Consider the following 25,155-nt stretch of genomic DNA (forward strand, 5'->3'; position numbering starts at 1 on the left):
GCACATTTTTAGAGTCGAGTGTTAGTAAATGCACTGAGGTGTTTGTGTTTTTCATGCATTGTCTATTGTGTGAATAGGAGGCAAAGAAGAGAGCTGGTAGGCAGACCGCATTCAAACATTGCTAATTACTAAAAGTGAAGCAAATCACTCAACATTTTCAACCACCCTCCAGTTTTTCTGAAATCACTTTTCAGCTCTGCCTAAAACACATGGTGCACAGTCTTAATGTTGCCTTAAAAAGCAGAAGACGACTTGTTATGTTGACAAGAAACAGGAAAAATTAGCAACAAAAGTAATCAATGACTACTTGGAATAACAGATCCAAAAGAACTGGTAAAACATATGAACACTGCGCTGCAGGATTAGAATATTATAAATTGAAATGTGTGCTTTGATGTATTTGTTTGGCTACCATGGGGTTTTGTCCTGTGATATACCGTGGACAATGTGAGGAACAGGTTCAAGGCATTTCAAGTGTAGTTGAAATCGCTGAACAGATGTTGTCTTTATGTTATTGAGGGGTGCTTTTGTCAGATGACGCAGTCGTTATAAAATCAGGATTTTATTAGAGCAGAGCGACAGTTTGGAAATTATTTAAGCATCTGCAAGTTGACATGGTCTTAATGAACTAATTTTCTGTCACAATTTCTGACACATTTGGCCGTCTGACAAAAGAAACAGCAAAATCATGTGAATGACAGCAGCTTTATTGGGAATCGGCTGTATTAATGTACACGTATGTTTATGTTCTGGGGCGGCTGTAGTTCAGGAGGCAGAGCAGTTGTCTGCCAATCGAAAGGTCGGTGATTTGACTCCCGGCTTCCCCTGACCATGTGTCGTGTCCTTGGGCAAGACACTGAATCCCACGTTGTGTACATATGCGTTCATCAGTGTATGAATGTGTTTGATAGATAAAAATAAATAATATTAAAAAAAAAAAAAACACTGTGTAGCCTTTAACACTGTATAAACTTTAAGTTGTATGAGTGTGTGTGTGTGAATGTGGCTTGTAGTGTATAGCGCTTTGAGTGGTGAACTAGACTAGAAAAGTGCTATATGGAACTTTGGAGCATGTGTGGAATGCCTAGGCCTATTTGAGTTCAGTTGAGCATATATATGTAGGCGTGATTTGATCTCAAACTGCATTATGTGGGTGTAATTTGTACAATTTTGGTCAAACAAACATGTTTACATGCATTCTTAAAGTCCAGTTTTGGTCAAACTAACACAGTCCTTTGTTTTTCTAGTGTTGTGCAAATGACCTTAATGTTGGTGGTTGGTTCTGTGTTGGATTATGTAGCAGAGACCCATTCTTATGTCTCCGTTCCCTAGTATAGTCTGAGAGTAACTATACATCTTATGTACAGAATATATCATTCATGTCCAATCCTGTAAAAACTTCTGTTAGCAAGAATAGCAGTAGCAATATATTCTGAAATCAAGCCAAGGATATACCAGTACACAATCTGTTGTGTCAAAAGTCCCGGCTACCCTCTCCATATGAATACAATGTAAACTGAAGTCTGTAATGATGGTCATACTGGCAGTAGTTTTTAGGAGAACTCAGGACAAAACCTGCGATAAATCTGTCTTTGTCAAAATACCTGCGTTCATGTGTTTAGAGATTAAGTATGGTGGAAAGTCTTCTCCTCCTAAAAATTAGGACTTCAAAACTCTGATCAAAAGGCAAACATCATGAAGTATACAAGAAACAACAACGCAACGTCTGAACTTGGCTTTTAGAAGCTGTTCAGACCGTGTTTGCTGTAGATCTAGCTCATATTGGTCAGGTTTGAATCATAAATGTTTTACTCATCGTAATAAACTCACAGTCTTCAAAGTTGGAGTGACTTTTGTTGGTTTTGCTTTGACGAGGCGTGTTGTCCTGCAGTTTGGAAAGTATGTTCAACACCTTTGTTTTTCTCTCCTCCATCCGTCGGTCCTTTTCTACAGCCCTGTGGTCGGGGCTCTCGGGCCTCCTCTGAACTTGGTCACTCCTTCCTGGATAATTGGGTTCCTCCTCAGTGGGGCTCCCATCATGTATGCGAGTACCTGGAGCGAAAAAGCATACAACATAAAATAAATTAAAAAAAACGCGAAGAAGGTCTTGCAACTGGAATGCTCTCTCTGAAGACATTTATGGCTACTTTTTAAAACTTAACCCAGGAATCACCACGACTCATTTGTATTCATGATGATCTACATGGAAGTAGCCACTACAAGCCATTATGAGTCCTTTAATAAGTGCTGATTCTCATCTCATTGTTCTCTTAGATGCCACAGTCACACTTCTCTGAAGTTCCTTTCAAAGCCTCAATAAGCTGCGGACTCTGTCCCAGAAACTTAAACAGCCATCCATTTTGTCACTGACCAGCCAATTAAAAGTCCCATTATCTCCAAATACAAAGTCCACAGAATACACTCCTTGGTGTAGAAGCGTGGAGACAAAGAGCACCATCAATGTGGACTTGAGCTTAAAGAAATGTCGGATAGTCTTCTGCAACAGTTTCCATTGGAGTTTTAGACTCTTTTCTTCGTGTTACTTTCACATACACGAGTGTTTCTTGTGTTAGCGCATGAGCGATGATTCAAAATGTGATACATCTGGAGACGGTTCTATTCATTAGGAGCAGAGAGCCCGAGAAGTTGAGCTGCCGACGTGCATCAGATTCATTAAGCTTCCCGAAAACAGTGGCGAGAATTCATTTATGCCGCCGGTGAGCGTGCAGAGGTCAGCAGCACAGATTGATGGAGCCACGTCTCATTTGACAGGACGTCTTCCACCACACTGCACACAATCACACGCCTCCACGTCCTGCCTGGGCCCCAATGTCACCAAAACAGACGACAGGAGGAGTAATTTATTCGTCTTCGCCACACAAATTCATCATTCCTTCTCATATGAAACAACAACCATCTGCATGACATCATGACAAATGACGAGTGATAATAGAAATGTTCAAAATTCAAAACTTTTGTGTCAACTTTTTAGATTTAGAAGACCAAAAATGGTTGCATTTGCCTTCTATGGATTATTTATGTTCTATTTGTAAGTTCAGTTAATTAGGTCTATAAAATGCCCCAAAATACATTTCAACTAACAAAACTTTATTCATTCTGAATCTATACCTTCAAGATGGGGTTAGCTTTCTTTAACCTAGGTCGATCACCGTCATAACTGAGGCCGAACTCAGATTATATCCCGACAGTAAAAGTAGACAGAAACATTTATTCATATTTCATATATTTTGATGCTTGAAACCAATATCAAAGTGTCTGTCATAAGCAATGATGAATGAACGTTTTTCGGTTTTCTAGGGTTTTATCCACCGATAATGGACATTTTACTGAAGCTGAATCCCATGAACAGATCCTCTCCATGTTGTTGAAATCTGTAACAGTGTTAATGTTGAGCAGACAGAGCCAAATTGATTTGTTTTCAGTGATTGTTTGGTTAAAGACAGAAAGACAGATGAATTTAGTTTCATGGCTGACATACAGCAGTTGCAATACATACTAGCATTTGTTTTGGCGATTGTATCACATGGCACGGCTTTAGTTACAGCACTGACAGTGGACATCATCGTGGCAATCGTGACTTTTAGACATAAATGCAATTACATACTGCAGATAAATAGTAAGACTATCCCCCATCATAGATCCAGTTTCAGTTAGAGAGATCATAGATGTACAGATTTTAAAATAGAAGCTGATAATATTCCCCTTTGATGAACACTATGTATGGGGTATGGTGCAGGTAGTATGGCTGCAGGTATCCCCCATCCCCCATCTCAAGTGGGTTACATAGTTTAATGTGAATGGTGCAAAATTCACATTAGTTGTAGAAGGACCCCTCATTCTTGCAATCGAATCAACAATTTACAAGGAAATGATAGAGATTTGGTTAATAACACACCTATAGTTACCAAAACTCCAGTTTGGAATTATCTTATGGTGACAGTGTTATAAGTCCCAGAAGTCATAGTAAGTGGTCACACATTGTATATTTTTACTACCTTTATTGTACATCTGCAATGTTTTGTCCTGTGAACCAACAAGGCTAAAACACATCTGGATGAGAGACATTATAATTCTGCACCCCACGCAGATATGTATTCTAACAACAACAAGAAAAACCATGTTCCCACCACCTTCCTTCCCAATTTTAATCCTGATCATAATAAAAATGTCAATAATTCATAGTAGGATGGAAATTCTTGTCTCTGAGAGGGTGGAACTGGCAGTTTAACAAATCAGATAGCTGATGATTGATATTCTGCTCATATACTTAAAATCTAATAACTGGAATCTACTCTGCTTCTATAATGTATCTTTAAATCTGGAAGCAGCTCCGACTTATTATTCGAATTATTCAGGATTTGTTTTCTTCCTTTTAAAATCCTCCTATCCTAACCTCCAATGCAGCCTAATCCATGAATGCACAGCAGTGACTGCAGGTCAGTTCAAGCTGGAAACAAGAGCTCATCTAAAACACACAGAGCAGGTTACCATACCAACCGCAGCATCTGAGCACAGCAGATAGCTGGATTTGGCTGCAAGCGACCAAGTCAAATCCCCTCGCTGATCTCGGAAAGGCCACCAGAGACTAAAAACACACACACTGCCTGCCCCTTAACATCCAGCGCACCAGGCAGAGGCAAGAAGGTTGGACTTGTATCTTTTTCTTTGCATGTTTGAGAAAGGGATGAGCACCAGCCGGACAATCAGAGTGCAGAGGCTATTCAGTGATGCCACCCAGAGCCTTCACTGCTCTATCTCCTGAAAGAATGGCAGAAGGGGAGCAGGGAGGAGTAAAAAGGAAAATCCTTGCCAAATTATTATTCATAGGGAGGGGATTTTCCTTTCAGGCGTCCTTTATCGAAGCTTTTCCCAACACGTCACCCTCTCTATCAGCCCTGACAAGTGCCAATCAAAGGGCTTGAGTCCAGGTTTTTGGGGAAACGCTGGAGGATTTCAGAGACAATAGCCAGTGAGTCCACAGTGGCAGTGGCTTAGAGACAATAGTGACATGGCTACACTGTCAGTGTGTGGTCCTATGGGGGGGAAATGATCCTTGCTCAGTACACGACTAATCTCTGCTTGCATCATCTCTGTCTTTCTGCAGCTTAATCTGTCCCGTAGCTTCCTCAGCTTTCATGGAACAATTCACCGGGGTCAGTTCAGATTAGAGCTCTTTGTGGGCCCGCACATCGCTACATTCATTTGGGCACTAACATCTTTAGTAAGCAGCTGAATGCTAAACTGCCGGGTGAATGCAGAGTGCCCAGGCAGAGGAGGAACAGCCATGAAACAAATATGAGGGGGAGGGATTATTCTACCTATGAATCCCTGATGAGCAAACATGGACAAAGGTCTTATCCAGAGCCTCGCTGCGGAGCAGGAGCATCTTATCGCAGCTGATTTCTGCCGCTGGTTTAATCTCCCAATCACTCAACCATTTTCTATCAATCATAAAAAAATGGATGACTCTCCAAAAAAAAGGGTTTCCTTGAACAAAAATGTAAAGCTTCATATTATTTGATCAAATGTTCCCTCCACTTATCAGGGAGGCACTCTGTAAAATGTCAAAACAGCTGTATAATCTCTTCTACTTTCCAATTCCTAGAAAAAAGTTAAAATCTTAATGATACTGGAAAGATATAAAACACACTAAATCTACTTAATCTAAGAATATGTGGGTCATCAGAGTTGGCAAAATATTTCCAAACTACAAAAACCAGCACTTTGCATAAGAAGTTATCATAGATTTCTGCAAACCTTGAGCAAATTCTGAGTAAGACTTATATACAATGTGTGCTCACAAAAACCATGCATATGCCTTTCCCAGAACAAACATACAGGCATTTACAATGGAGGAATGAGTGTGCACCGCATGCATACTTCAGACAGCACACTTTCCGGAGCTTGTCAACCCTGATGAGATTAAATGGAAATGACTAACATTATCACACTAAACAGATCTTTTTTTTCTCTCAACTTCTCTGAGGACTGTCCTATGTAAATATGTTGTGTTGCTCATCCCTGATCCTGGTTCTGAAAGTCCAACCTAGACATTACACCTGTAACCTGAAACATCTTCCTCTGCTGTCCCATGTAAGATGGCAAAAAGTTACCCTAACTGAGCATAAGGGGTAGCATCAGACTCAGAGCCGACTGAAAATGAAAAGATCAAAATGTACATATTTTGGAAAATAGGGTTAGCCCCCCATTTTTGTGCTATAATAAAATGTCCAGCGCGATATGCTGTGTCAATTCAAAAGAATGCCGCCAAAGTGTGCTCAAAAACATTGCTCAAAGTAGAGTCAAAGAAGAGATTCCTTTTTACTAAGTCAGAAATCATCCTCTTGCAAAACACAGATTAATTGAAAGCCCACCGCAATGACATTAACCTGCACCTTTATTCCCTTGTACAATCATTCACACAATGACCGACGAGTACGCCGTGCAAGATTGGTGCAACGAATGCTGAAAGTTAGTCAGGATGCTGCTTGGAATATTCCTATCAGTCAGGAGTGGGACAAGGCTCTTTTGGAAGAATATGTTGGGATTATACATATTTGTGGTCTATTATTAAGCTCACTTTGATCATCTGACTGCTGCTGACGGAAACATGATTGATTTAATTGAACCGTTTTGGGTGAGGAAAACCAATACAAATACCTTTAATGAGTTGATACAAAAATCCAAATGGTCAATTTATGCATTACTAATTTAAAATGAGCCATTAAAGCTGTTCTAAAAATAGGAAACAAGTTTACAAATCCTTTAAATGGTGATTGAGTCATCTCCTGAATCCAAATCTAAATCAGCGTTCCAGATCATTTTGACTGATCTTGTATCCATGGAGTCAGAATGGGGTCAATCCCTCCATTAGTAAGGAGCCTTATTGAGACGTTGAACTGCTCGCACCTCCAGAGCAATCCAATCTCACCTATCCACACAAAGACATGCCACACAGTGGGCATCTTTTAAACACTGCGTGACCTCAGGAGTGACCTCTCCCCGGCCTGCTGATGACCCCCTCCCTGAAAGGATGACCGTGCCTTTGGCCCTTAAAAGGTCAACGCACACAAGCCGTCAACCAGGATCCTACGGGTGACGTCTCTTTTTCCAGGTTCGTATAATTCTTACAGGGCAGTCAAACGTGGGACGTCTTGTTTTGAAATGTGTCAGCTGCCAAAACGCTGCGCTTTAAAGCGGAGGGGAATTTCAGTCATTGTATGGGTGGACAACAGGGTACATTGTCTGTGTTTAAAAAGGTAATAAATCAATCAGTATCTATAAAAAAAATGCCCCTAAATTCCTTTAAACGTGTGTGTTCAGTCCTTCCTTATTCTCGCACAAATGCGGCATTATGGCCGCCATCATTAGCATTTTTAATAGAGAATGCATCTCGTCACATTCTGCTCAGAAAACTGAAGACATTTTCCTTTTTAAGACTTAAAAAAATAAAATCATTGAGAACCAAAGAAAAACTGCACCTGCTGTCAAGGGCTGAAGAATATTTGAATTTATTTAAACTGTATTTAAAAACAATGACATCCCAAGATGCACAATTGGTTTTCTTAGTTCAGAAATGTGTCAACGGTATAGCGAAACAACAAAAAATGCAATCTTATGTGTACACACCTTTGGATGCACTGTATAACTTCACAAAAGTCTTGCTTGGTCGAGAGTATTCAGTTTAATCTGATCTAAAAATACAGACATAACAGCCAAAATGAAAATGATCTCTGCCTGGATGAGAGTGATTTTTTTGTTTAATCTGAAATGGGAAACATTTCTCTAATTGTTCAGACATTCAGATGCATTACTGGAAGTAAGAGAAGGCTGTAATCAGAAGCTGTAGACAGGAGAGAAAGTGAGCATGAGGTGTTAAACTGTGATATTATTATGATGGCAAAATGAATCGATTTCTTCCCACTTATTCAGAGAGCAACAGGCGTCATACGCAAGTCCATTCAGAAACCAAAGAGACACAACACAGCCCGTGTGGCTGAAGAAGACAGGACATACAAATATAATTTAAAGTTCTTTGATCCATCTGCGTACCTGCAGTGTGAAACCAGACCGAACCAGAACCCCTTAATGTTCTGACATCCCGGGACGTTGCATATTTCACAACAAATCTGGGGTTCTCCGCAGCCCCCCTCTCTACGTACCTACACGTGTTACACGCTGTTGGAAAGCCAAAGTTCTTGAGATTTGAAGGATGTACCATTTCAGGATACAATGATAACATAACTGTAGACACAGTAAACACTTATGTCAAACCAGTTGCAAATCCCAAAATGTTATCATACTTACCTATGAAGTCTCACAGTAGTCCAAGAACAGATACAACTCCAACAAAAATTGTCCTGTTACGTGGGCAAGGCTCCAGTTAGTGCACTCCAGTAAAATAGTTAGTCCACAACAAGTCTTACATCCATAAAGGCACATAGTCCACTGCTGCAAACTTGCAAACTTTCTGTCAGTTCCGTCCATGCCCTGCACCAAATGATTCAGAATAGCTTAAAATCTACTTTGGGTATGGCTTGTTCAGCCGTTTTAGGCGAAAATTGCAAGAAATTTTAAGCGTCTGGGTCTCTTTGCTCAAGCTGCTGCCCCCGCGACCCGATCCCCGGACCAGCGGAAGATAATGGATGGATGGATGGATGGATTTTAAGGGCTTAACTGTTTACATTGCAACCAACAACAAAACCCTGCTTTGGTTTTCTTCTCATCTGAAAATGAAAATGACAGCATGGCTGTCCAACCCACAGAAAAACACAGCCGTCGGTCTCCTTGAGGCTGGCATAAGCTGTCAAAAGAATGTCAATGCCCGACCGTGGGTCTGCAACAACAGTTTAACACCACTGAGATGACCGATTCCCGCCAGGTCAGCCACATGTGATCGACAAGTTCCATGCTGAACTGCAGGTTCATTCTCAAATCACATTTCCCACTTGATCTGATGTGATCCAGTACCAGCAGAAACCATTACAGCAACAACATTATCCAATCCAGCCTAGAAAGACTTTTTTTTAAATAATCTGCATATTCAGTGAAAAAAGCTCAGAGGATAACATTTGTGTTCCTGTTTTACCAGGTTTTTCAGGACAAACACCGACATAAATACACCTCGACAGAGGCCTTCATCTGTTCATCTGTCAGCACTGGGATAAGATCTTGAATCACTGTGATAAGAAAGTGTTATTTACAAAAAGGTGATAAATGTAGAGTCAAAAGAAAGATTTAATCATGTCTTTTATTCCTCCTTTAGCAACTTTTCACGTTAAAAGAAGAACATGTCTGTACAGTCATCCTTCAATGTGACCACACAAGTTTGACTGATGAATGCACTGCCAGGACAATCATCCCTGCAAGGTTTCATAAAAGGAAAAAAAGTGTTTTGAAACCTCAAACATGAGTGATTAGATTATCTATGCCAGGCAGTCATGGCTGACGCATGTCACACATGTCGTGTGTGGAAAATAAAGGAATCCAAAGACGTATCACTGCCCCCCTGGTCTAATCGTTTAGCTGCAGTTTGGCCATCAGACGCATCAGTCTCCGGTGTGATGGATGCATCTGTAACAGCGAAAAGGGACACGGCACGCCACGGACCATTAGAGTTTCAGCACAACGACCGATACTGGTCAAGCAGCAAAGAAAAGAATCAGACCGTGATTCCAGTCTGACTGATGTGGTCAAATGAAGGCGGGTGGAAAAAGAGCTCAAGGATGGCTCTCCACTTCAAATGTGGTGACGGCACTCCTGTTTTCCGTACAGTAAGCGCTGCCTCTGAACCATCGCTCATGAATGTACACAAGCTGGCCCTACAGGTGAAGGCGATACTAGAAGCCAGCTGGCCCTTGCAAGGATTAGCGGGCTTAAGTGTACCGGAGGCAAGGGAACACCAAACACAGCGCTGACAGTGAGGAGACAATGGCTCCTAATAAAGCAGAGCTGACAGGGACTGAGTGGGCTTTTACCGGATCACACGCTAATGGTGAAGATGGGCTCTTGTATTGATTAAGTATTGTTGTTATAGGCTCTTAAACAGAGAGCAGTAGGTTCAGCACAAAGGTGGTATGTCCAAAGAAAGAAAAGAAAAATTCCGGTTAAATTGAAGGGATAACGTACTGTGTTTGGACTGGAAGGAAGAATAAGAAGATCTGAGCATGTCGAACGATGGACTCGGGTCCATGATCCAAGAAGATGGTGACCCAGAACCTCCGTCAGACCAATCCTGCGAGGAAACGGATGACAAAAACAAAACTAAATGGCAAAATAAAGAACTTTTTTCAGGTTTATTTTCACCACAGAACATTTAAGGCATCATCGCTTAGATCCATGCGAAACTGTGTAAGACGATGTCGTCTGTGATAGGTCAGTCAGAATTCAAACAAGTTTGGACAACTGCAAGAAAGTTGATCTGGAACCAAACCTCTCACTCTCTGTGGGAAAAGCTAAAGATGAAAAGAGGAGGTTTTCTACAACAGAAGAGGATTCTAAACACTCAGAATCTACAACAAATACCTGAGGAGATACAAGCTGAAAGTTTGGCCCTTACAGACATCAGCATGAACACCATCAAAAATCCGTGGAGACCTAAAACAGGTGCGGCAATTTATTGAAACATGCAAACAAAAATGTAAACGTGTAGACGCGACACTGGTTCATCCCTTTGGTAGGGGGCCGTTTGAACTCTTAAACTCTGCAACTTAACGTTAGACTGATAATAAACGACATTCAGTATGAGAAATTTAAATAGTTTGATTTTCTGGTGTGTTCAAACGAAGCTTCAACAGCTTCGTCTAAAGCTGGCACTAACACCTCCCAACATGTTTGAACTTCTGCACCAAGCAGGCTGATTGATGCTTTACACTTGGAGAAGCATCTTCCAGACTTGCTTTCATCAGTCTTTCCCAACAAGATCTTGAGTCAAAGTAGAGATAAACCTATAGTAATGCTAAATCACCCAGAATACCTTGTGTCTCTATTGAGATGGATGCTGAGGATCTTCCCTCAAAGCATACCACTAGTTTATCAGTTTCTCTTCATTATGAATGATCCAGTGAGGTGAATTATGCAAATGATCGTATGAATCCTGCCCTGAGCACTCCAGCTCCTCATTGTGCTGTGGCATAATTGCGGGGGGCTTCAGATTCGTTCTCATTCATGCTTTCAGGGGCTCTCGCTCTCTCTCTTACCCTTCATAAAGAGGAGATTAATCGCAGATCACGTGGAGCACCTGCATCCATTCCACTGCAGCCCAGCAAGCCCTGCTTACCCCCCTGACCCCTCAGGGCCAGTCTGATCCAACTGGTGGTGCATCCTCCAAAAGAATCCCACCGTGTTGAGCGTTTAGCCCTGAGTCCCCCCCCCTGTTGACAGAGCAGACTAAAAGCCTGCCATACAGTCAGGCCTCCCCCCTTCTTCTGCAGCCCGTGACTGATTAACCACACACCTGCTGCACGCCGCGTGCCCTCTGTTATATTGTGTCTCAATTATCAACAACAATTTGGCTCGACTTACTGGAATGACAGTTATAAATGCATGCCAGTTCAAGTTTGTAAAAGGGGGTCTTTGTGTTGGAGGGAGACTATGTGTGCATGCTTTTGCAGTTATTGTGATTCCTGAGGGTCTAGTGTTTGCTCACAACAAAAGCGCAGTCTTGCTTTTGGAGGAAGTCTGATAGATGAACACGGGGAGGAGGGTGCAGAGAGTGTAAAGCGGTTTCATAAGGGGCAGCGCCACTCACCGATCTGTTTCCGTAGACTTTCTCTGCAGAGTCGTACCTTACGGAGATGCTGCCAGCTGTGAGAGGCCTCAAATCACCTGACAAAACCACAGAGAACACAGCGTCAAGCTCAAGGGGAGAGGAAGCAATTGTGTGTTTGCAGTTGTTCTGCAGGCAGGGAGGCCTCTGGGTCCATGCAAGTGTTGGCCTCTGGCACACACTTGCCTGCATTTAACTTTTGTACTTGAGTGTGTGCGATCAGATATGAGTAATGTTGTGTAGTAGTTCCAATTATGGCTCTTAATCTCTGAGCAAATAATGGCGAAAAATGGAGCAACAAAACCCCAGAGGAGCACCTGTCTGCAGGAGCGTGCCAGGTGCAAACATTGTTCTAGAGCCAGAGGAAAAAGACAAGCGTCAAGCAAACTCACACAGCGTTGGTCTTATTGCAAATATTGATGGTATAGATGCTTCAACACCAAGAACATAATCACCATGTGTGCACTTCTCTTTTGTTGGTCAGGAGTCAAGTCTTTCGAACTAAGAAACAACACATTTTCTTGATAACTTCTGCTGATGTTAGTTGGGTGGTTATATTTCTGCAGGTTTTGAATTATTATTTTTTTTTTTATTGCAAATCAACGCAACACATTTGTACAAAGCATCAACCATCTGTCTGTGAGAAACAGAGCGTTTGAAGGCTGAGCAAAAAGATGCGATGAACTGTACAAACAGGCACACATTCTGATCATTCTAGCCAAAAGGCAACAATACTGCACTGATTTGTAGTACAGTTTTTCAAATAGAGTAATAATACTAAGCAAAATATAAATAAAAGCAATGAAAAAAATTCCAAAGGTGGGATGCCGTCGAAAATGGAAAGAAAAACAGAATAACTGTAATAATTTGCAGATCTCATAAACTAATATTTCATTCATAATAGAACATAGAATGTCTCACTTTCAGGGTTAAAAGCAAGATTTTACTCGGGAAAGTGAGCCTTTTTATTATTTTCTGAAGAATATTAGCTCATGTTGATATTGACGGCAGCAACATGTCTCATAAAAGCTGGGACAGGCCCATGTTTACCACCCTGCAGCATTCCCTTGTCTTTTAACAACATCTGACAGAGGCCAGTTGTTGGACCTTTGTGAGAGGAATGTTGTGTGTGTGGTTGTTTGTCTCGTTTGTCTCTTTGTGGCCCTGTGATGGACTGGCGACCTGTCCAGGGTGTACCCCGCCTCTCGCCCGATGACTGCTGGGATAGGCTCCAGCCCCCCCGCGACCCGACTGACGGATTAAGCGGGTATAGAAAATGGATGGATGGATATACTGGTTAAAGGTCCGGACTGCAGGCAGTCTGGACAGTCTGGGCTCTTCTGCTATGAAGCAATGCTGTTGTAATAGATGCAGTATGTGGTTTAACATGGTCTTCAAGGCTGTCCCTGAAAAAGGGTCATCTGGATGGGAGCATATGATGCTCTAAAACCTGTTATAAATACATATTATTAATGGCTTGAGTGGCTTTTTGTGTTTTGTGGGAAAAAACGGTCCTTCTAATATTTTTGTCATTTGTGTCTCCCAGTGTGGCTGTCTTGTAAAGACTGCAACAAGAATGTTAATAGTTTCAGTATGTTATGATGACAAAATAACATGAATATGTGAGAGCATTGTGACACTTTGAAAGGGGTCTACAGGGACCCTCACAGTAGCTCTATGGTGAGTTTTAGCTCAGCGTTTATCACCCCAGAGGTTCGGATCCAGTCTCATTGTTTCCCAAAGTTGATTTTGGCTGAATGTACTACTCTCTGTGGAACACTGTTAAAAAAAACACAGAACAAGGCAACAAAAGACAAAAGAAAAAGTTGGGGAATGGTTCAGCCTCCTCCCACAGACAAAAGAGTTTAACCTGTGATTCTTAGCTGACTAGTTAAAAGAGTTTGAACGTGGACAGTTGCGATAACTACAAACATATTCAGGTGTTTAATCATTTACCATCTGTGATAAGATCAATACATTCAGAGAATACAGAAAAATATATGCACAAAAAGGGACAAGGCTGTAAGAGCAACACTGACTGGTCTTTATCAGGAAAAGCTGTTTTAGAAACAGACTTGATTTTGAAATGGAATGAGCACAAATTGTTTCAAACAAATGTATAAAAAAACAAAATGTTATAACCTTTCACAAAAAATAAGATGCTTTGTGTATAAAAAGAAAACGTTTGCAACTGCCATCGCATGTTATTATCCTGTTTGCTGACTGGCTGATTGCAGTCATCAAGACCGATATATCTGTGCATCTGCACCAACATCCAGAAGATGGATTTTTTTTCATTTTTTAGGGAAGGTCTTGTTCTCTTCAAAGTGTGGCTGAAAAGTACAAACTGAAAACTATCTGTGGCTGAATGCCACTGGTGTTAAGTGAGAGATGCTTCTTTCTGATTTTTTTGAAGTGAACCGCTATCAGACTATAAACAGCAGGCGCTATACTAATTGAGTTTTCTGCACACACCCCTCTCAGTGTCTTATCCATTGTTATGAGCGCATTGCTTGGTTTTAAGCGTCTGCAGCTATCTTGGTCGGACTTTCCCAGTTAATGATCCACCCTAGCGGTTTGATCTTTATTAATATAGCACATCCTGATGTCCCCATAAACCTTTCTTCTGAGAGGCCACACCTACGGGGGAAAAAGCGGTTAAGAGCCTGCAGCGGCATGCCAGGGAGCAGATGAGAGTCTGTATCGCAGCTTGTTAAAAGAAAAAGGCGCTCACCGCCATAAAGGCATCGTTTGCTCTCAAGGCCGACCGTGGAGAAGGCACAGTCATGTTTTTCCCCCTGCATTTGTTTTCTCCACACACACAAACTTGGACACACCTGTCTGACTGCTTTCAAACTGTCAGAAAGTTTTGTCAGAGTGGGAGGTTTACACTCTTACACTCTGACCTGAATAAACAAGTTTCAATAGTGAGAGGGGCTGACTCTGAAAATCCTTTATTGGCTCAGTTTCAACTTGGCACTAACCAGCTACTTGTATCAATAGTTTCTGGATGTTTTTGTAGGATTATATTCAATCCTGGGATTACACTGTCTATTTACTCGAAAATCCTTTAAATATCACTTTGGTTAATAATATTCAAGACCATCAAAATCCAGACACCTCTTGGGAAACAATGTTAATAGTTTTATTTGTCTTATTTGATAATGAGTGAAATTGATTTTTTTTTTCTATTTCCTTTCTCCAAAATATTTCATCCACCCTCAAGACTGCACAGAAATTCCTCTGAATCCGTTTTCCGCGCTCTACCTGGATCATCGTACTGCATCATCTCATCCAACCACTCCTGCACCGGGGAGAAGGCCTCCTCCAAAGCAGAGGGACTCAGGAGGGTCTCGGGCACCTGTCGATCCAGGAGGAGCAGCTGCACCCGCGACAGGGAGCCCAGATTCCCAGAGTCACAACCCAACGTCAGCGCAGCGAGGCCGGGAGATAAGTCTGCATGGGGAGACAACAATCATGTCAGGAGAAGATACCCTGCGGCGCTGGAGCAGATAAGTCCCAGTCAATTTGGACAACTGAACAGAGCCCTGATGGGTCTCTAAAGCAAATAAGCAAACAAAAGCTGTCATTATATATTCAAACATTTTCCTTTAATCTCTGTCCCGGCTTTTTAAAGAGGGTCTAAACGTATCATAAATGTAAATTAGTGACAAAAACGTGCCGGAGATCAGAATAACAAATGTTTGAAGCACTCAAAGATGAAAATTAGCCAAAAGAAAATTGTCCAAAGCAAAAAATTTTCACAACTGACCAATCCAACACGGCCTCACGACAATTAAAATTCACGAGGCTTAATCGACTGATTCATTTCTTAAATGTGACTGCTCCATTTTCACGAACAATCAGAGCCTTTTTTTTTTCCTTTTTAATACATCGGCAAAGCCAACACAGAGCGTATTCTGGGTTTCTAAGATGATAAGTCCTGTGTTCTACAAACTACAAACGAAACCAGAAAACTGAACCAGCTGCATGCACAAATAAAGACCTTCCAACATATTGTTAGTTTGATTGTCCAAGTGTAAAGAAAAAATACTCTGTGTGTTCAAGTCTGACGCTGCAGGCTCCTTTGGAGCTGGGAGTGAGAATAAGTTGGGATGAATGGGTCTTAAAGGACTTTCAGTAAGGAGACTGAAGTTTGAGTCCCATGTGAAATCAGAAGACAGAGTTGACTTGTTATTTCTTTTTTATAAGTGGTGACCTATTTGTCTCGATTTGAATTATTCTTAGTTTTGGGTTAAAGTTGAATCAAGTTCAGCACGCAGAGTCATTGGCTGGATAACAGAAAAGATCATTTAGGTTGAGAACAAGACGGGTTTGTCTGCTTTCTGTCCAAAGACCCAGCAGCAGAGTCTGTGCAGAGCAGAATGGCAGCAGGTAAAAAGTAGACACACCTTTGGGACAAGGTGAGACCCATTCAGTGCTCAATGTTTTGAAAGATATGGATATAATGAAGATTTTATGGATAGATAGGGAAGTAACTTTAGCGTGACTTATTGATGCTTTGTAATGTGTAAAAAGGAATGTGAACTGACTATCTGATGTCCAACTGTAAACAACTGAATTTGAAAAATGGTCTTTTTTTTTTCTTTCTTTTTTTTTAATAAGGTGAAACTGCTGTGCACATGCAAATAGACAGTGATGACAACAGTTATTTTCTGAGAAGTTCAAACTTGATGTTTGTATTTGCATTACTGGTTTTGCCGTGGATTGGCTGGAGGGAGTTTGTGTTTGATTATGAGAACAAACTGATCCGAATTCACCTGAACAGGGTTAAACCTGACGTGTAAGTTTGTGTTTGGGTGTTTTGAAATGGACTGACTTGTGAGATTGTGGGTTTTGGTGTTTTTGTTGAAAAAAATATATATGTAAATATATATGGTGATGACTTTTTTTTTGCTGCTGCATCCTTTGTTAAGTTAATACATTGATCAAGTTAAACAGCAGTCTATTTAATAGTTATTGAGGCATTTTACTGAAAATCATTAAAGTTTCCCCGATGCTGCTAGCCAGGTATCACATAAGTCATGAGAATTCATCCATCTTGTGACCATGAATGTATTCATCAAATTTCCAGACAATCCATCCAAAAGCTCTCCAGATATTTCAGTCTGGATTAAATAAGTGGATTGGCTCAGTTAAAAAGGTATGCACTCGAGAAATATGTTCCTTAGCTTTAATAGCTTTAATACAATGTGAGAGTTAAAAGAGAGACCATCCATCCATTTTCTATACCCGCTTAATCCATCGGTCGGGCCGCGGGGGGGCTGGAGCCTATCTCAGCGGTTAAAAGACAGACCTTTCAGATTAACTCAAAATAAAACTGAAATACTTGTGGAACTGGATTTTTAAGTTACTGTAAATTTCACCACAGAACCTAAAACCCTCAATTTCAGAACCCAACCCCCGACCATCACAGCTCACACACACTGACCTCCCTTCCTCAGGCTCCAAAGTTCTCATCGTCACACCCAATTAAAAGCGGATCAGTGACACTGTGGCTCTGTGCCCATGCAAATCCCCAGCCCACGCTGGCTGGGTGTGGAGCTGCCTTTCCAATCTGAGGGGATTTCACAGAACACGCTCTGCTGCAAGCACCCCTGCTACACAAACACTCACACACACTTTCCGGTAACATCCAAGAAAAGCCTCCACATGAAAGAAAGGGTTCAGTTTGTCTTGACTGCATTACGCAACACGTATGGTTTGCTGCCACATGCACGCTCCTCTGATCAGTGTGTTCAGTTGGGAAGTCAAACTGGTAAAATAATCCCTCAGGTGAGAAAAAAGGAACTGTTGCTTCTGCTGATGACGGAATGAAGGAATCGTTGAGAGGAAATCCCTGGGATAACTGTGGGTGTAACATAATGTGGCAGGACTCACTTTCAGTTAGGTTGAGCATTAGTCCATCGTTAGCCAGAAGAAGCCACAAGATTGAAAAACACTTAGCAAACACAGTGGCAGATAACAAATGACTAATCCTGTGTGTAGTCCTGCATATCCTTCGAGTGTAGGACTCACTAGTTGCCACCCACTTAGGGTCATACAGACACTTCAGATTCTAATGTCTCATAATTTCCTCTCCAGAATTTAATGCAACATCAGTTAGATGTTTATAGGCCGGAACTCATAATCAAGTTTCGTGGCTTTGGAGAAATCATGTTTGCACACATGTATGCCATTTTCTAGTGTTTCTACTGTTTCTAATAATCATTAAATATTCAATTGTTTGGTTTTGGCTAGTTTTGTCATTTATTAATTTTAAATCTGAATATGTTGGTGCTTCTTGAATAGATCTAGAATCTAATAGGTCCGTTTCAGTCTTTCAATCCATATCTGAAGATCCCTATATGACTGAATTAAAGTGTGACGTGAGTTTTTAGTTTTACAGCTCTGATTTTCATGTGCAATAATAATGAAGGTTTAGCAAGGGTTAGGGTTACCCTAACCACACAAACACATAAAAAGAGTTTAAATTTTCTAAATATCTTCCTCATTTTCAGCAGGGTCTGACCTCCCGTCTGGAGAAATATTTTCATCTGTTTGATGCTTAAAGCTGAACTCGTTAATGTCCAGCTCTACCATTTGTTGGAGTACATTTATCAGTAACTGTATTGCAGCTCATTAAAAATGTGTGGGAATAAACCAGCCTAAGCCGTCTCTACAACTCTGTTTAGGTATGTAATGCCAGAAGTGAATGTATGCCATTATCTTGTCAGACTTTGAAACTTTTAGAATGAAACATCACAAGCATTTTCCCAAAAAACATTGATTATGTTACTGTTGGCCCATGGAAATCAAAAAGTGAAAAAACATTATTCCACTGCTTTTATCTTCTCAGCGAGGACATTAAAGGGTCAATAAGAAGGCAGCAATGTGTGAATGACAATGGCTGCATGTACTCTAGATGTGGGGAGTTTTAGAATCGGTTTGGTATTTCGGGAGTATCTTTCATGTATTTTGTGATGTTTTTAAATTTAAAGCTGAACTTGTATCTTCTCGTATGGCTCTCAGAATGGCATTAACAGCATGTATTTGAGAATGAAATAACCCTCTCAAACTTTTGGCCCTTTGAGATTTGGCCTGATAAGACGATAATATTTTTGCAACAAATTGTGCTCAGTGAAGCGTCAAATCTGCTACATCCTATACAAATGTAAATTGTGCCTTGTGTCAGCCTGATGAAAATCAGTCTGGGGCATTAGCTCACATTTGGCAGAGCTTCTGGTTTAAACCCAGAGTAGATTTTATCACTCTGGTTGCTGTGGCAGCGGCTGGCCTGATCCTTCCACATCCTCAGGGCAAAGGTCTTCAGGGTCAGACAGAGGTTCAGGTCAAGCAAGCAGGTTAAACACCTTGTCAGGGATTAGCAGGCTATGAGGGAGGTGGAGGAAGTCTTCATTGGCTAATATCTCTCTTTGCAGCTCTCTGAAGCCCCTTCAGGACACACACATACAATCTAATACAGGCATGAATACATACACATCCCATTAATGGAGCTTTTGTTGGGCTGATACAATGACCTGACAGAGTGAGTGCACTGATAAGTCCATCTCAGTCTACAACATGCAGACGTCTCTCAGGAAGGACACTGACTAACTCCAACATTACTTAGAGCCACTCAAAGATTAAGGCACAAATCTGCAAAAAATGACAATTAATGGACTTTTGTATTTCTGTCTTGATATAATAAAAAAAAAAGGAAGCAGAATAAAGTCCAACTGAATTTACATCACAATCACTGATAATGACAGCAAACAAAACTCACCCTAATTCAAAGATAAATTAGGTTTGAACTGTGGTAAAATGACAGAAGTATTTACCAAGCAGTCATTTACTTGAAGGAGTGTAAATAAACAACACCATATAGTTATAATGTCACACCCACTGAGGGAGTCTGCTGCTTTTCTCCGTTTTATAATTTTTTTAATGAAATAATTATGGGTGTTGGTCTGGCATGAAATGCCACTGTGCTGGGAAATGTGAGGAAAAGATGGTTTACAATTCATCAAATAGTCAATAGATAAATGACAAAATAAGATTCTGCAGCCATTGCAATGCTTCAAGCTCCATACAAATATACTGAGGTTATACTGAGGTCCAGCAAGTGTGTAACTGACCATGTTCACCATATTAGTTTAGCATGCCAATATGCTCAAAGATGCTAATTATGAAATTTTCATTTGTTCATTGTGCATTCAGTTGCAAACCAAAAGAATTCAGAAATAGAAATTTTGACAAGATGATAGAGCGGAATGTCACAAAAGTTAGTGAATTCAATATGAACAAATATCTGACCAAAATTTAAGGCAACCCCTGAAATGACAGTCGTCCAAACTTAATCAAAACTTCAAATTTAGGCCTCATCATGGCACTGAGTCATTGAGTTACATCATTCGTTAGGGACAACAAATGCTGGTAACAAAATCAATGAGAATCAAATATATGTTGAGATTTCTGATGAAAAAAAATTCAGATTTTAACCTCACAGTGGTGCTGGATGTAACGTCGGGGAATTATTAAAGTCAGTGGGTTACATCTTCTTGGGGTAATGAATCTTTGTGAAAAATAATGCTCCACAAACAATTGTTGGAAATGTTTGACTGAAATCTTTAAATTTCAACCTCACATCAGAAGAAAAGCCTGGTTGGTTACAACATTCAGTGAGATACACTGACTGTGGACCACAAATGTCTGAACCAAAAGTTTAGGCTCGAATATATGCTGGTGCTAGAAGAAATTCAGGGTATTACCAAAGTTAGTGCAATGTATCATCATGTGACAAAGTCTGTGGAAAATTTGATGGCATTGCCTCAAATTGTAACAGTACTATTTTTTACTAAAAATTACAACTTCATTGTGGGGCTAGATGGAAAGTCTGAGAGTTATTAATATCAGTAACCTGTGTTGTTTATAGCCCAAAATGTCTATGCCAAAATTCATGGCCATGGTCATACCGTTGTTGAGACACTTGACGGCATAAATCAAATGTTGGTTTCATGGTTCTTTTAACCCATCCAGGTAGACACCTGTTGACACACATGTGCACATGCACAGGGTCACACACTCATAGATACAGATGCCATGCACTGGAGCCATTCACAGCCCGGGGAGCATGGGGGTTGGCATTGGACGACCCACTCTAACCACTGAGCCACGGCCGCCCATAGGTGTGGCTTGGAACAAAGACCGGCCAATAAATCGAAATCACTCACGAACAAGATCCTGAGATACTTACACTCCTACTTACACTGCTTGAGGCAGACACTCATCCATGACCCGGCAGAAGCACTCCACCTTTTTTCCCGTTGAGAATCATGGCCACTGATTTGGAAGGTCTAACTTTCATCCTGGCCGCTTCACACTCAGTTGCGAACAGCTCCAGTGCCCACTATCAAACTGTCACTATGAAATAAAGGCTTGAAACCTAAATTAAACCTTAGTACCTAAAGGCTTAATACCTCTATTTTCATTCACTATGAATGAAAGAGAAGTCTAGAAAAAACTAGACCATTGCCAAAGGCAGCATGATCTGTCATCTGGGCCTGTACCAAAACTTTTGATTACATGTAAAATAGCTGAGACATTCAATCAATTCAAATATTTCTCTTATGGCAGGAATACAAGAAAAGCCAAGAAAATACCACAGTCAGCAGGATACAACATCTGGGGACCATGAATATCTGCACCAAAATTCATGGCAGTATGCCAAATAGATGACGTGAGATTTGACAAAAATCTGACATTTCCATCTCAATTTACAGTAACATGAAAAGTCACACATTAAAATGAGTAGCATACTTTATCTGGAAACGATTAAATATCCCAACATTCCAATTGCGTCAAAAGTTGTTGAGACATTTGTCTAAAAACCCCGAATTTCAATTACATGGTAGTGTCCGAAGAGAATAAGCCCAGTCATTAGGATATATTGTCTGAGGATCATGAATGTTGGTTCCATTTGTCATTGCAATCCATCAAATAAGTCAGACTGGATAAGAGTGACTTCCCAAAAATAGTTACAATGCCCAACTAACTTGGCTAAATTTCGATTGTACTTGATTAGAAATAACTGTTAGTTGCAGCTTTCAGTCTTTGTGAGTGTTACCTGTATCGTGTGAAGGTGTGGCTGACGAGTCTGATGGCTGATCCAGAGACAAACAGGAGGTTGAAAGAGGGGCGATGGCCTCTAGTTCATCAAACATATGAGACTGACTGCAGCTGAGCTCAGAGCAGTGCGATGCTGCTGTGCCTCCTGCAACAGCACAGAGAGGGTATTTAGTGTGAGAATACTGATGATGATGAAGATAAAAACGCATTTTTAATGGTAAATGTGGGCACATTGGGTTGTTGCATTAAGAAAATAACAAAGAACTGTAGGAATGAATAAAAAAAATGTCAAATCTAAAAAATGGGACAGCATCGGGTAAGTCATATCAGATTTAAAGATGACTAAATCTGGAATTTTTCTTAGTGGTCAAACTTGTTTCCATGTAAGAATTTTTTCAGGAAAAGACTAGAAAGAAAAGAAAAAAACCATCAGGCTTTACTGTAACTCTTATCTAAGCTGGATCAGTCTTTGGCTTATTCAAACCCTGTCCCTTCTGGGCATCGCACCCTGAAAAGAAGACAACCCCAGGACATCCATCAGTGATTCCCCTCAGGTTAGGTGTGATGGTATGAAGACAAGGGTGCGGTCAGACCTTGGGGGAAAAGTAATTTCCTTTCACCTTCCACACACCAGGTACAAAAATCTGCCCTTAAGATCTACTTACTTCAGACCTCACTCAGAGGAAACGGTAAAAACTGTCAAGCTAATTACTCATCTCTCAGAGCAACAAAACAAAACTGTTTCACTCTGCCGGGTTGAAGAATCTGAGGATTAGTGAGTGAAACAGTTTAACTGGGTGGCGTGTTTTGTAGTCATCCTGAAAGGGGCTTGTTGGAGCTTTTCTCACATTAGAAATGCAGAACAGCTTGGAACGGACAAAAGGATAATATATACAGAGGCTCCAAAAGGAAAAGGCAAACTCAGCTCCTTCGTGTCTGCCCACATGGACGAGTATGAATGTACACATGAAGCCACCCTCACTCAGTCAAGTATGTGAACAACAACGCACACGCACCACTGCACTATTGTGCACTTGAGCGGCTTGGTGCTCTACTCAGAGAGACAATGGCAGGACTTGACTTGACACTTCAAAGCATATTGCTGCTGTCAACTGGGCTGTCATTCTCAGTCGATGAGGGCTGTACTGAGTCAGGGCGAGTTTTTTGGGGAGGTTAAGGGTGTTGGTGGGGGGTCGTTGGTTTTGATATGACAGAGCTAATGGAAGACAACACCTCCTCTGTGTGCCTGTGGCCCTCTTTTCCTGGTAACTGTGCCAGGCTAAAAGGCCCATAGCAGAGAGGCCAGCCCGGGCCAGGATAGTGCCCTGCTTCATTGTCAGGGACAGTTAAACTCTGGTGATGTTGCTCAAAACAGGTCAGTTTGGGGTTATTTTGTGACAGTAACGGATCTGAGAAAACTATGCTAGAGGGCACCGGGGGCTAAGTGAGATGAAGAGTCTTTAGCCATGAATACTAGGGTTAAAATGCCTGATTTGCTGCTGCAGATACAAACTACCCTATCTGTAAAACTGCTGACAAAGCAGTTCTTTCAACACCAATGTCTCTCCATAAAACCTTTTCAAGATAATTCTAGCTCATGACCACAAAGTTGCACAGGTTTTGTGGGCAGACACTTTATTTGCATAGTTTGGGTTCTACCTGTTCACTTAAAGCAACTCTTGAGAATTTTTTGAACCTTAAAACTATTTGCTTCTGGCTTGTTTTGAAGTGGACCAAAGCACATCCCCGTGACTGAAACTGAGCGCCTAGAAGCTAAGATACTACACTTTAGAACTTTGGTTTCCTGACCTGCATGACATCGTTTTGCTTTTCTAGATAACACCCTTGCACCATAATAAACATAGTAAAAAAAAAAAAAGAGATAAAAGACACTGTCACCATTACAAATGAAGTTGGAGAGGAACAAAAAGATGGTGTTGTCATTTCAAATAAAGCTGTTTTAAAAAGAAAAAGAAATCTGATGCAACAACTGCATCCAAGACGACGCTATTAGAGGAAGTGCAGAGGAAGAGATAAGGTGTACGAGCAAGACACAGGACAAAAATAAACATCCAATTGGATTTTACTGCAGGGGAGGGCTCAAAGTAAAAAATAGGATGACAGACAGATGAAGAGTTAGCTTAATTTTTGCTACTAATACATAATAACTGAGTAGCTCTGTTGTTCTTACATGTTTGATTTGCTTGGCTCTGTTACCAACGTGCAGGCAAATAATGATGAAAATAAATAAATTTCTCTGTCTGCTTTGTATAAATCAAGGATTGACGCCGTGGTAAATTCCTATGGTAAAACTTATCAAACATGTTTATATACTCAACGCATTTATTCAAGTGTTCTGCATCATGACTAAAGGGAAGTACGAAACAGTACAACAACATGTTCTTCCATGTTATATTCTTCTTCAGAATATGAAATGTAAGTTATAACCGTATCATTATCATCTCTGCCTCATCTATTCTACCACAAATTCACAAATTCACTTGTATAGTTGTGTAATGTAACACCACTATTATCTAAATAGATATCTGTATGCAAATGTACAGCCACACACATACATTTTTTGTCATGTTGAAGAGGCAACAAAGATGCTATCAAAAGCCTACAAAAATGTCAAGTGACCGTAAAGCACAACTGTGTGGTGCGGGACTGGAAACCAAAGTCGTGAACTGCGGAATCTCAGCATCTGACTTGTAGATGCTGCTCTGCTGGCACAGGGTGGCCGAGCACCTTATGTAGTCTTGATGATGGCTTTGTCACTTGTCTGTATATATTAATAAAGTTTTTAAAAAGCTGATACTTAAAAGCAGACATTTAGGAGACATGTTGCTGAATTATGAACTATGATCCAAGAAACGTTGGTTAGGGTAACAGACTCACTATTTTAAGAAACTTATCAGCACTCATCCCGAGGTGGAAAAACAATGAGATTTCACAAAATACAACAACCAAATGCTGAAAAAAACAACACAACCTCAAGAAAACTGAACGTATCACAAGACAAAATGTTTCACAAAACATAAAATAGTTTTTCTAGGTTCAGTTTTACCTGATGTGTCAAAGATGGACCCCCAAACAAAAGTACAATTCCTAATGATTGGTCTACTAAGAGTCATGGGGGCAAATGTAAATAACTACAACGGTTTTTGAGAGAATGTGGTTTAGCTTCTGTAATCGTAGTTGTGGACACATGCATGTCTGTAAATAATGGAGACACTTTG

The 25,155-nt window shown here is 40.8% G+C and overlaps 1 protein-coding gene across 1 annotated transcript in view; it reads right to left on the minus strand.

Annotated features, from left to right (window-relative positions):
• LOC142385210 (uncharacterized) overlaps window positions 1–25,155 on the minus strand; it is a 71,467-nt gene that overhangs the window by 27,490 nt on the left and 18,822 nt on the right. Inside the window, exons 6-10 of the mRNA XM_075471507.1 lie at window positions 21,915–22,061; window positions 15,056–15,244; window positions 11,771–11,847; window positions 10,150–10,255; window positions 1,831–2,052 (exon numbers count right to left, since the gene is read on the minus strand). Of these exons, the coding sequence (XP_075327622.1) occupies window positions 1,831–2,052; window positions 10,150–10,255; window positions 11,771–11,847; window positions 15,056–15,244; window positions 21,915–22,061 (741 nt within the window). The remainder of the gene's footprint in view (window positions 1–1,830; window positions 2,053–10,149; window positions 10,256–11,770; window positions 11,848–15,055; window positions 15,245–21,914; window positions 22,062–25,155) is intronic.

Source organism: Odontesthes bonariensis, chromosome 8 (assembly GCF_027942865.1).
Source record: "Odontesthes bonariensis isolate fOdoBon6 chromosome 8, fOdoBon6.hap1, whole genome shotgun sequence".
NCBI classification, from domain to species: Eukaryota; Metazoa; Chordata; class Actinopteri; order Atheriniformes; family Atherinopsidae; genus Odontesthes; species Odontesthes bonariensis.